Source organism: Podarcis melisellensis, assembly GCF_964234715.1.
Source record: "Podarcis melisellensis genome assembly, chromosome: Z".
NCBI classification, from domain to species: domain Eukaryota; kingdom Metazoa; phylum Chordata; class Lepidosauria; order Squamata; family Lacertidae; genus Podarcis; species Podarcis melisellensis.
The window spans coordinates 839,988-852,528 of NC_138547.1; the positions used below are offsets into that span (position 1 = coordinate 839,988).

Sequence of the window (12,541 nt, forward strand, 5' to 3'; positions counted from 1 at the left end):
GTTTCTCCCGTGAAAATAGGGACGTTCTGCCTTCCCTTCCGACGTTTCTCCTGTGAAAATAGGGACGTTCTGCCTTCCCTTCCGATGTTTCTCCCATGAAAATAGGGACGTTCTGCCTTCCCCTCCGACGTTTCTCCCGTGAAAATAGGGACGTTCTGCCTTCCCTTCCAACGTTTCTCCTGTGAAAATAGGGACGTTCTGCCTTCCCTTCCGACGTTTCTCCTGTGAAAATAGGGACGTTCTGCCTTCCCTTCCGACGTTTCTCCTGTGAAAATAGGGACGTTCTGCCTTCCCTTCCGACGTTTCTCCCATGAAAATAGGGACGATCTGCCTTCCCTTCCGACGTTTCTCCTGTGAAAATAGGGACGTTCTGCCTTCCCCTCCGACGTTTCTCCCGTGAAAATAGGGACGTTCTGCCTTCCCCTCCAACGTTTCTCCTATGAAAATAGGGACGTTCTGCCTTCCCCTCCGACGTTTCTCCCGTGAAAATAGGGACGTTCTGCCTTCCCCTCCAACGTTTCTCCTATGAAAATAGGGACGTTCTGCCTTCCCTTCCGACGTTTCTCCTGTGAAAATAGGGACGTTCTGCCTTCCCCTCCAACGTTTCTCCCGTGAAAATAGGGACGTTCTGCCTTCCCCTCCGACGTTTCTCCCGTGAAAATAGGGACGTTCTGCCTTCCCTTCCGACGTTTCTCCTGTGAAAATAGGGACGTTCTGCCTTCCCCTCCGACGTTTCTCCCATGAAAATAGGGACGTTCTGCCTTCCCTTCCGACGTTTCTCCCGTGAAAATAGGGACGTTCTGCCTTCCCCTCCGATGTTTCTCCTGTGAAAATGGGGACGTTCTGCCTTCCCCTCCAACGTTTCTCCCGTGAAAATAGGGACGTTCTGCCTTCCCCTCCGACGTTTCTCCTGTGAAAATAGGGACGTTCTGCCTTCCCTTCCGACGTTTCTCCTGTGAAAATAGGGACGTTCTGCCTTCCCTTCCGACGTTTCTCCTGTGAAAATAGGGACGTTCTGCCTTCCCCTCCGACGTTTCTCCTGTGAAAATAGGGACGTTCTGCCTTCCCCTCCGACGTTTCTCCTGTGAAAATAGGGACGTTCTGCCTTCCCTTCCGACGTTTCTCCTGTGAAAATAGGGACGTTCTGCCTTCCCCTCCGACGTTTCTCCTGTGAAAATAGGGACGTTCTGCCTTCCCTTCCGACGTTTCTCCTGTGAAAATAGGGACGTTCTGCCTTCCCCTCCGACGTTTCTCCCGTGAAAATAGGGACGTTCTGCCTTCCCCTCCAACGTTTCTCCTATGAAAATAGGGACGTTCTGCCTTCCCCTCCGACGTTTCTCCCGTGAAAATAGGGACGTTCTGCCTTCCCCTCCAACGTTTCTCCTATGAAAATAGGGACGTTCTGCCTTCCCTTCCGACGTTTCTCCTGTGAAAATAGGGACGTTCTGCCTTCCCTTCCGACGTTTCTCCTGTGAAAATAGGGACGTTCTGCCTTCCCCTCCGACGTTTCTCCCGTGAAAATAGGGACGTTCTGCCTTCCCCTCCGACGTTTCTCCTGTGAAAATGGGGACGTTCTGCCTTCCCCTCCAACGTTTCTCCCGTGAAAATAGGGACGTTCTGCCTTCCCCTCCGACGTTTCTCCTGTGAAAATAGGGACGTTCTGCCTTCCCCTCCGACGTTTCTCCCGTGAAAATGGGGACGTTCTGCCTTCCCTTCCGACGTTTCTCCTGTGAAAATAGGGACGTTCTGCCTTCCCTTCCGACGTTTCTCCTGTGAAAATAGGGACGTTCTGCCTTCCCCTCCGACGTTTCTCCTATGAAAATAGGGACGTTCTGCCTTCCCCTCCGACGTTTCTCTTGTGAAAAAAGGGACGTTCTGCCTTCCCCTCCGACGTTTCTCCTATGAAAATAGGGACGTTCTGCCTTCCCCTCCGACGTTTCTCCTATGAAAATAGGGACGTTCTGCCTTCCCCTCCGACGTTTCTGCCACGAAAATAGGGACGTTCTGCCTTCCCCTCCGACGTTCTCCTGTGAAAATAGGGACGTTCTGCCTTCCCCTCCGACGTTTCTCCCATGAAAATAGGGACGTTCTGCCTTCCCTTCCGACGTTTCTCCTGTGAAAATAGGGACGTTCTGCCTTCCCCTCCGACGTTTCTCCCGTGAAAATAGGGACGTTCTGCCTTCCCCTCCAACGTTTCTCCTATGAAAATAGGGACGTTCTGCCTTCCCCTCCGACGATTCTCCCGTGAAAATAGGGACGTTCTGCCTTCCCCTCCAACGTTTCTCCTATGAAAATAGGGACGTTCTGCCTTCCCTTCCGACGTTTCTCCTGTGAAAATAGGGACGTTCTGCCTTCCCCTCCGACGTTTCTCTCATGAAAATAGGGATGTTCTGCCTTCCCCTCCGACGTTTCTCCCGTGGAAATAGGGGCGCGCTGCCATCCCCTCCAACGTTTCTCCTGTGGAAATAGGGGTGCCCTGCCATCCCCTCCAACGTTTCTCCTATGAAAATAGGGACGTTCTGCCTTCCCCTCCGACATTTTTCCTGTGAAAATAGAGACGTTCTGCCTTCCCCTCCGACGTTTCTCCTATGAAAATAGGGACATTCTCATTCCACATGCTCCCACATGTGTCTTAGGTTGTTTAAATGCATGTTCTTTGATGCATATGTAATAAAGGAGGACCACGTTATGTAAAAGTTACATAGTTTCTCCCGTTGTTTTCTTTGATCTACTATTTCTGTTAACTTTTCCATAAAAATTAATTCCTTAAATTAAAATTATGGTTCACGTTTAATGTTCTCCGGTGTCCAGCAGTGGCAAGATGCAGAATGAAGTCTTTTGTCTCTTACGATTTTGTGCTTCGTTTGCAGATAGAGAAAGCTATGCTATTTTGGGATCTTGATTGATCAATTGAGATGGAATTGGTTCCATTTCCTGGGCAGTATCTTTTTGAAAGGAAAGGGAGTCATTTCTGCTGTTTCCGGACATATATATTTTTTTAAAAAGATCATTTTTATTAAGTTTTCATTTAAAATACAGCAACACCAACAAAATACATAGATATTTCAAATCTTTTTACATTTGTCCAGACATAATCTAATCAGCCGGTCATGTGTCGCCCGGAAGAAAACAGCATCCATCTGCAGAAAATTCAGCAATGGAGACCTGGGCAAGGGCAGCAATCGACCCCACATTCGCTCCATAAGATGCACAGACATTTCCCCTTTTTAGGAGGAAATAAACAAATCGGAACACACCTGTCTGTGCTGAAATAGCAAAGGCGAAAGCAACAGCTCGCCATATTAAATCTTATTTTTTCCCCTCCTCCTCCTGTAGGAAATAAATATATCCCAGCTGTATTGCGAGTGAGTGATACGAAACTTTGTGTCGTGTGATGATGATGATGATGATAACAACAACAACAACAACAACAACAATAATTATTATTATTATTTATGACTTGTACCCTGCCCATCTGGCTGGCTTTCCCCAGCCACTCTGGGCGGCTTCCAATAAACACCAAAATCACATGAAAATGTCATGCATGAAAAACGTCCCTGAACAGGGCTGCCTTCATATGTCTTCCAGATGTCATATAGTTGTTTATTTCTTTAACATCTGATGGGAGGGTGCCACCACCGAGAAGGCCCTCTGCCTGGTTTCCTGTAGCTACGACCTTTAGTGGGGGTGTGTGTGTGTTGGAATTTTATTTAAAAATAACATGAATTGCGACGCACCTACCTGTGTGCTGCAATAGCAAAGGCTAAAGCGAGCAGCTCGCCATATTAGATCTTTCCCCCCCCTCCTCCTGTAGGAAATAGATATATCCCAGCCATGTTGCAAGCGATTGATAGGAAGCTTGGTGCTGTGCGATTCCAGCTACAACCTTGGGGGGGGGGGAGAAAAACATTCAACAATGGAGGCCTGGGCAAGGGGCCGGGGGCCAGAAAGGGAGCCAACGACGGACCCCACATTCGCTCCATAAGACTCCCCTTCCTTTTTAGGAGGAAAAAGTGTCTTACGGAGCGAAAAATACAATTGTTGCTCTCGAAGGCGCTGCTGGACCATTTGCCTATCCCTGCCCTGAACCGAATCTCCCTGCCCATTTCGAACCTGCGCCTGGGTCCCTTCCCCAGGTGGTGGCACTGAGGTCCCCTGGACCGCCTCCCCCAGTCTGCCCCATGGAGGACCTTAAGGTCCATAAATAGCAACACCCTAGAGGTCCCGGGCCCTAAGGAAGTCTGATTAGCCTCTATTGCTGCAATGTTCTTACTATCAATTTGTTCTCAAATATGATTTGATACTACAAGAAACTACAAGAAAGAAGATTCTTTCTTGTAGAAGATTCTTGTAGTTCTTGTCGCGGCTGCACTGGTAGACCCTCTTGTTGCAGATGCTGCGCTTGAAGAAGCCCTTGCAGCCCTCGCAGGATCCAAACTACAAGAAAGAAGATTCCACCTAAACATTAGGAAGAACTTCCTGACAGTAGGAGCTGTTCGACAGTGGAATTTGCTGCCAAGGAGTGTGGTGGAGTCTCCTTCTTTGGAGGTCTTGAAGCAGAGGCTTGACAACTATATGTCAGGAGTGCTCTGATGGTGTTTCCTGCTTGGCAGGGGGTTGGGACTCGCTCTTGTGGTCTCTTCCAACTCTGTGATTCTATTCTATGATGCTCGGCTGCCCCTCAGTGGCTGAATGTGGATTTGCAGCATGTCCTAATCCTGCTCTGTCTCCCTGAGCTGTTCACACTGTGCTGTGCTCCTGTGATGAGGCTGCATTTTAACGTTGTGTTTGAATCTTGTTTTTTAAGTTGCATTTCAATCAACTTGCTTTTTATTGCTTGTTAGCTGCCCTGAGCCCGGTCTTGGTTGGGGAGAGCCGGGTAGAAATAAAATTTATAATAATAATAATCATCATTATTATTATTATTATGAAAACTGCCCCGTGTCCCCTTCGTTTCTCTGCGTCCTTGCCCCCGCATCTCACCCGCTGCTGTTTCCTCGCCCCCCCCCCCGCTTTGCAGGCGACCGGGCAGAGCAGCGCACCTGCCTGATTTGTGGCGACCGCGCCACCGGCCTCCACTACGGCATCATCTCCTGCGAGGGCTGCAAGGGCTTCTTCAAGCGCAGCATCTGCAACAAGAGGGTCTACCGGTGCAGCCGCGACAAGAACTGTGTCATGTCCCGCAAGCAGCGCAACCGCTGCCAGTACTGCCGCCTGCTCAAGTGCCTGCAGATGGGCATGAATCGGAAAGGTACCTTGTGCGTTATTGCGGGGGGCCGGGCTGGGGGCCGAGGTGGTAATAATAATAATAATAATAATAATAATAATAATAATAATAATAATAATAATAAAATTTCATTTACCCTATTTTTTGCTAAAAAGTAAGGGGAAATGTCTGTGCATCTTAGGGTCCCTGGAGCCGAATTGCCCAGGGGTGAAAAGCAGATTATGGGTTGTTGTTGTTTTTTGAAAGAGGGAAGTGGGTGTTGAAACAAAGCCGCTGATGGCAAGCGATCGGAAGCGAGATAAGGGACGATCGGAAGCGAGATAAGGGACGCTAGCAACAAAGGAGGCTGCCTGGGAGGCGGGGAGGTATAGACAGCAAAATTGCAAGGAGAGAAGACAGGAAGACTAAATTAATGAGGAAAGAAATTAGAAAAAAGAGGAGCAAAAAACTGCTCCAGCTAAGGAAAAGACACTAAGGCAAAGGAGGGGAGAAGGGAGTGTTGAAAGGAAGCAGCTGATCGGTGGGATCTGGAGAGAGATAAGGGAGCTAGATGAAGGAGGCTGCCTGGGAGGGGGGAAGTGAAAGCCCATGGACCCTCAGGATTTTTACATTGGGTGACCCCAAATTCACCGTCAGATCACATAGCATGTCCATGTCTACAGCCTGCACCAAAACTTTTTGCATTGGGCTATGCCAAACTCACCGTCAAATCACATGTCTGTGGCCACAGCATGAACCACCAAAATCATAACCTGCTGTTTCGTTTAGAATATTTCCCCCCCCCCTTGTTTTCTTCCTCTAAAAACTAGGCGCTTCCTATGGTCAGGTACGTTTTATGGAGCGAAAAACACGGAATATCCCACCCTCCCTAGCCGAAGCCGGGCTCAGAGCGGCAGTAAAGCAATACGGCATTCTAAAATCAATTCATTCTAAAATCAAATTGATGGCAACCATTGGGCTAGAGTTCTGTGAGGATTGCCAAAGGAGAGGGTCAGGCTGAGCCCTGGCCAAAGACCTGGTGGAACAGCTCTGTCTTGCGGAAATATGTCAAGTCCCGCAGGGCCCTAGTCTCTTGTGACGGAGCGTTCCACCAGATTGGAGCCACAGCCGAAAAATCCCTGGCTCTGGTTGAGGCCAGCCTAACCTCCCTGTGGCCCGGGACCTCCAAGATGTTTTTGTTTGAGGATCACGGGACGTACCAGAAGAGGCGGTCCCGTAGGTATGAGGGTCCTAGGCCGTATAGGGCTTTCAAGGGTTAAAACCAGCACCTTGAACCTGATCCTGTACTCCACCGGGAGCCAGCGCAGTTGGTATAGCACTGGGTGAATGTGATCTTGCAGTGAGGACCCCGTAAGGAGTCTCGCCGCGGCATTCTGCACCCGCTGGAGTTTCTGGGTCAGTCTCAAGAGCAGCCCCACGTGGAGCGCGTTGCAATAATTCAGTCTGGAGGTGACCGTCGCATGGAGGTAGTTCAGCACATGTCCTCCGAGTTTCCTAATGGAGCCCTCTGTGGGCAACTCGCCCCAGAGCTTTTGGGGAGCCCCTTGCTCTCGTGCCCGCCCCCAGAGGCTGGCCTCCAGAAGGTGCCGGCACCCTCCTTTGCTGCCGGCCAACTGGAAGTCCCCGCAGTTGGAGAGATCTCTCAGCCCACGTTCTCCCTTAATAATAATAATAATAATAATAATAATAATAATAATAATTTATTATTTATACCCCACCCATCTGGCTGGGGTTCCCCAGCCACTATGGGCGGCTTCCAACAAAAGATTAAAATATCGTAACCCATCAAACGTTCAAAGCTTCCCTAAACATGGCTGCCTTCAGATGTCTTCTCAAAGTCTGGTAGTTGTTGTTCTCTTGGACATCCAGCGGGAGGGCATTCCACAGGGCGGGTGCCACCACCGAGAAGGCCCTCCGCCGGGTTCCCTGTAACTTGGCTTCTCACAGCGAGGGAACAGCCAGAAGGCCCTCGGCACTGGACGTCCAGGCACCCCAGTCCACTACGATGGGGGGTGGAGACGCTCCTTCTGATACACTTGACCGAGGCCCCAAATTTAGAAATCTGTATTTTTCAGGTCACCAGAGCTGCCAAGCTCTTCTTTGGGGCGATTTCAAAGTTGTTGAGGCTTCTTTTGGTGGGGCAGTGGGCCTCAAATTTGCCTACGGAAACTGCGTAGGAGACTAACCCCCCCCTTTTTTGCTCAAAAAATTCAGGAGAGAACATCATGCTTAACGGGACCACCTTTCCTGGTATGTCCCGCAGAGGACCCTGAGGTCCATGAATAAGAATAGCTTAAAGGTCCCGGGCCCTAAGGAAGTCAGATTATCCTCCACCAGGGCCTTCTCAGTGGTGGCTCCGACCTGGTGGAGCGCTCTGTCCCACGAGACTAGGGCCTGTGAGACAGAGCTATTACACCTGGCCTTCAGTTTGAATTGGCCTGATCCTCTATTCCCTTTCCTCCTTCCCCTTCTATGAATAAACCCTTTCTGGGACCCCACAGTTAAATTCTTCCCTGGTCTCCTTGCTGGCCCTAGTAGGACCAACTTGGCCGGTTAGCCCTGGCGATCATTTGATGTCTATGGACTGGGATTCCCCCCCCCAAAAAAATGACCCCCGGATTTTTGAATTTTCTTGATATTGATGCTGCATTTATGTTGTATTATATGCTGTTTTTAAGTCACATTTTAATCAGTGTTTTGTATTTGTTGTTAGCCACCCTGAGCCTGGTTTTTAAACCGGGAAGGGCAGGGTATAAATAAATTATTATTATTTATTACGCACGGGAAAACATGGTACATATTTGCTGTGTTTGACGTCGCCATGTTGCTTCCTTTTTTCCTTCTCCCCCCCCCCCCTTCCCAACATTATTTCTTGACACTGATCCTTTGGTTTTATCTGGCCGGGCTGGAGTGTGAAGTGGATTTTTAACGTCTGTTGTTGAGAAGTTAGAGGAAGGAAGCAAGCAAGGAAGGAAGATTCCCCAGAAACTCTTTTAGCAGGGGTCTTCCTAGGTCCTAAGGAAAAAAAAAGATTCCCCCAGACCCTTTTAGCAGGTCATTCCAGGTGCAAAGAAATATAGCGGCATCTACGCACAATTTTTTTTTAAAAAAGCTCTGAAACGTTTTGAAAAAGAAGTTGAGTTTTGTATAGCTCCCTGTCTAGCTCTAGTGATTAAAATATTAATGTCTTAACATTGCATTTCAGTCTTGTTTTTTCAGTTGCATTTCAATCCACTTGCTTTGATTATTGGTTGTTAGCTGCCCTGAGCCCGGCCTTGGCTGGGGAGGGCGGGGTATAAATAAAATGTTTTATTATCATTATTATTATTAGTGCCCCCTTTGTATATTGTGCTTTAAAACCCTTGCCTTGCAGCCGAGTCCTGGATGTGAACCCAGAGGCCCTTGCTCGTTTCGCAGGGAGTGGCGTGGAAGCAAAACCCACGCGTTCTTTCGTCGCCGCGGTCCCCCCCCCCCCGCAAAAAATGGGCAGGGGATCGGGAGCTGCATGCGAAAGGCTGCGAAGCGGATTGTCTCCCCTCCCGGGGCACCGGGCTTTTTTGGGCGGGGTCGTTTGCCGCTGCGGCTGAGACCGAAGGGCTGTGCTGGCCAGGACCGAAGGGCGAGGGGCGCAGGATTGGGGGGCAGCGGCGGCCAGGGAGAGAGCAGCCGCAGTCCTAGAGCACAACCACTAGGGGGAGCCTGCTTGGGTCACTGGCCCACAGGCAGAGGCCAAACCGCCCCCACTTTCTCTCCTGAGGATCTGTTGGCCGAATCGCCCAAAATCTGAGAGTTATGGGCACCATTCTTTCACTCCAATTTTATCCCGAGGATCCGTTGGCCGGATCCCCGGAATCCGAGAGTTTCGGGCATCATTCTTCCGTTCTGCTTTCTCTCCCAAGGATCCGTTGGTCGGATCCCCCGGAATCTGAGAGTTATGTCCATCATTCTTTCGCTCCGATTTCTCTCGAATATCAGGTGATCCGGCCAACAGATCCTCAGGAGAGAAACCGGCGTGAAAGAATGGTGCCCATAACTCTCGGATTTCGGAAATCCGAAAGTTACAGGCACCATTCTTTTCCTCCGCTTTCTCTTCCAAGGATCCGTTGGCCGGATCAACTGAAATCTGGGAATTACGGGCCCTGATCCTTGCCTGCTGGCCCGTCTTTCCTCTCCTGCTTCAGCCCAGCTTGTTGGCCTTTCCCTTCGGCGCCTCTGAGCGCCATTTCGACTTCTTTACAATTAAAAATATATATAAATTTATTTTCCGTTTTTGTCGTGGTCACGGACTTCCAATGCTAATGCGTATTAGGCTTCCCTCCCCCCCTCTTTGTGGTTCCTTATCCATTTTAATCAGGCACCCCAACCTTCAGTTCCCGGGTGGCCCACCCCGCCTGCCCCTCCCGAGGCAACGGGCGGGGGGAGGCCGGGGCGCCCGTGGGCCAGTCCCTAACCATCTGCTCTCGCTGCCTTCTTGTTTTTCAAGCAATTCGTGAAGATGGCATGCCCGGAGGCAGGAACAAGAGCATCGGACCTGTCCAGGTGAGCGGCCGTTGGGTTTCTCTCAAGTAGGCACCCCCCAAAACCTTCGGCCCTCCCGATGTTCGCGTGCTGCCAAATAGAGCAGTTCTTTCCAAGGATTATCGGGACAAAAGGAAGGAGGAGGCAGAAGGGGAAGCGAAGCAGTTTTATTAACAAATAAAACCTACCTGACAGGGGCTACCCAATCTCCCCTTCAGCTGCCCAAAGCCCCCCAGGTAGAGCAGCAGGAGAGAGACCCCAGCCGTCGGGTCTCCCACCATCGGGTCCTTTGATTTGGGTAGAAGCCCCTCCCACCTTACGGCTTTTATAGCCTGCCTTGATGTCATCCAGGGCACCCGGCGTCACTCATGGTCAGCCCCGGACCCCAAGACAGAATTAACGACGAACGACCGATCTTTTCCCAAAGTCGACTGTTCCCGGGCACCCAGTACCGGCGCGTGAACGGAACCGGGCAAGGGATAAAAATGTCCAGAAGAGGTGGAAGACCCTCACCCGAAGGATTGGGTTCTTCTGTGTCGCAAGTGCCGGCTGCAGGGAGACTCTCAGCCGCTCTGTCTTAATTCCATCTCAGGGTCCTGGGCTAATCACGAGTCACACCAGGTGCCCTTGATGACGTCCAGGAAGAAAAGCAAATCAATACTCGATAGGAAAAAAAACTAATCCATTCAAAAGTACGCATTCTGACAAGGATTACAAACTTCAGTGGAGATTGCACACTCAAACTCATAAAAATACGTAGAACACAATAATTCATTACAGAATTATAAGAGTTTATGAGTAGAGATAAGTTAACATAATCCAGATTCGTCGTGGATGTCTTCGTTTCAATCATTGAGCAAAAGTCGGAAGTCAATTATGGATTAGAAACCAGGACAACGTTCTTATCCCTTGCCCGGTTCCGTTCATGTGCTTGTCCTGGGTTCCCGGAAGCCATCGTCTTTGGGAGAAAATTCATCCTTCATTCCATCTTCCATTTATTTGTTAATAAAACTGTTTCCAGTTCCTCTTCCACCTCCTCATCCCTTTTGTCCTGATCTCCTTGGAAAAAATGCTGTATTTGGCAGCACAGTTTGGGACTACAATTCCCATCCTCCCTCGCCGCCGCTCCCGTTAGCTAGGGATCCTGGGAGTTGTAGGCCCCAACATCGGGAGGGCCACAGGAGAGCACCGAGCCTACCCCGTTGGCACATTTTCTCGCTGCCTCCCCCCATTTTTGTGTGCGCTTGGGTCGGGGAGGGCGCCCTTTTTCAGAACGCTGCTGGTGGCCAGACCTTGGGCCGCGTCGGCGCTCCTGCCTCCCAGTCCTGCCACCCTCGCCCGCCCCAGCCAGCCCTCCGGGAGCTGCTCCTCCCGAAGCCAGCACCAGCCCTTTGGTCCGTGCCAAGCCCTCCGGAAAGCTGGCCGCGCCGCAGTTTACAAAGCCGCCCGGGGAACGTCCGCTTGGCGGGTGGGATGGCTCGCTCGGAGAGGTCTTGCAAAACTCCGGGCAGTTTAGGTCCTGGCCAAGAGAAGGCGCCCAAAGGCTCTCGCCAGGCTGCGGTGTTTCTCCGGGGACGGGGGCCACAGTGGGAATGTGCAATGGCACCTTTGGGGAGTCTCTAGCCTCGCCCTCCGGCAAGCTGTGCCGCGGATTCTCCCCACAAGTCATGGCTGGAGAATCCAGGTAACTGGGGTCCCCAGAGAGTTGGCCTGGCTGCCCCCTTTTTCCTGGGAAACGTCTGAGCTGAGGGGGGCCTGTGATTTTTGGAGCGATCAGGGGAGAGAGTTCATTTCCATGAAAGGGGTCCGAGGTAATTTCCTTTCTGTGTTTTTAGCCACACACTAGCAGGAAAGCATCGTTTAAAAATCTGCAAGAAATGTTATTTGTAGATAAGCAGCCCAAAAAAGCAGAAAAAACTGATGCCGTTACCCTCCGGACGTTGTAAGGCTGTTGCAGCAAAACAATCTGGCTTCTGAAATTCAGAATTTTTTTTTCTTGTTTTCCTCCTCCAAAAACTAGGTGCTATAAATATATATATAGTTTTGCTGCAGCAGCCTTACAGCGTTCAAAGGACGTTGCTAAGGCCCTTGCAAGGCCGTTGCTGGAATAAAAACCCACTTGAGCCGACAGGTGAAAGAACAGGAGGAGCCTTCTGGCAGAGAATGTCCTCGGACGTTGCTAAGGCCCTTTCAAGGCTGTTGCTGGAATAAAAACCCACTTGAGCCAATTGGTGAAAGAGCAGGAGGAGCCTTCTGGCAGAGGCTGAGCGCTGAGCGCATTTCGCTCCACCACCAGCAAAGGGTAGCAGCTCAAAGGCTGGCAGGGAGCTTGCGTGGCACAGCAGGGGGGGTCTGAGAACTGCCCTGAGAACCCCTTCTTCCCTTCGGCTCGCTGTCCGCGGAGGGGGCCGCTCGACCCTTGGAGGGGGGCGGCTTGAGTAAAGGCCGGGGTGCGTGCGTGTCCCTCCTCTCCTTCTCCCCGCTCCCCGCAGATCTCTGAGGAGGAGATTGAGAGGATCATGTCCGGGCAGGAATTCGAAGGCGAGGCCAACATCTCGTGGAGCAACAACGGAGACAGCGACAACAGCTCCCCCGGGAATGGGGTCTCGGAGAGCAACCAGCCCTCGCCCGTCTCAACACCTTCGTCAAGGTGGGATGCTGGGGGGGGGGGCGGGGAAAGGTTCTCAGGCCAGACGAGAATGGGGGTTGGGAGGCGATTCTCGCACTTGGGCCCGGTACCCTGCTGGGGTGCGATCAGCTTGTTGATTTATTAAATATATATACCCGGGGGTCTCG

At 51.0% G+C, this 12,541-nt stretch overlaps 1 protein-coding gene across 2 annotated transcripts in view; it reads left to right on the forward strand.

Annotated features, from left to right (window-relative positions):
* NR6A1 (nuclear receptor subfamily 6 group A member 1) overlaps positions 1-12,541 on the forward strand; it is a 61,906-nt gene that overhangs the window by 18,102 nt on the left and 31,263 nt on the right. For both annotated transcript variants that reach the window (XM_081896457.1, XM_081896458.1), the window contains exons 4-6: positions 5,021-5,251; positions 9,711-9,766; positions 12,238-12,395. In XM_081896457.1, the coding sequence (XP_081752583.1) occupies positions 5,021-5,251; positions 9,711-9,766; positions 12,238-12,395 (445 nt within the window). The remainder of the gene's footprint in view (positions 1-5,020; positions 5,252-9,710; positions 9,767-12,237; positions 12,396-12,541) is intronic.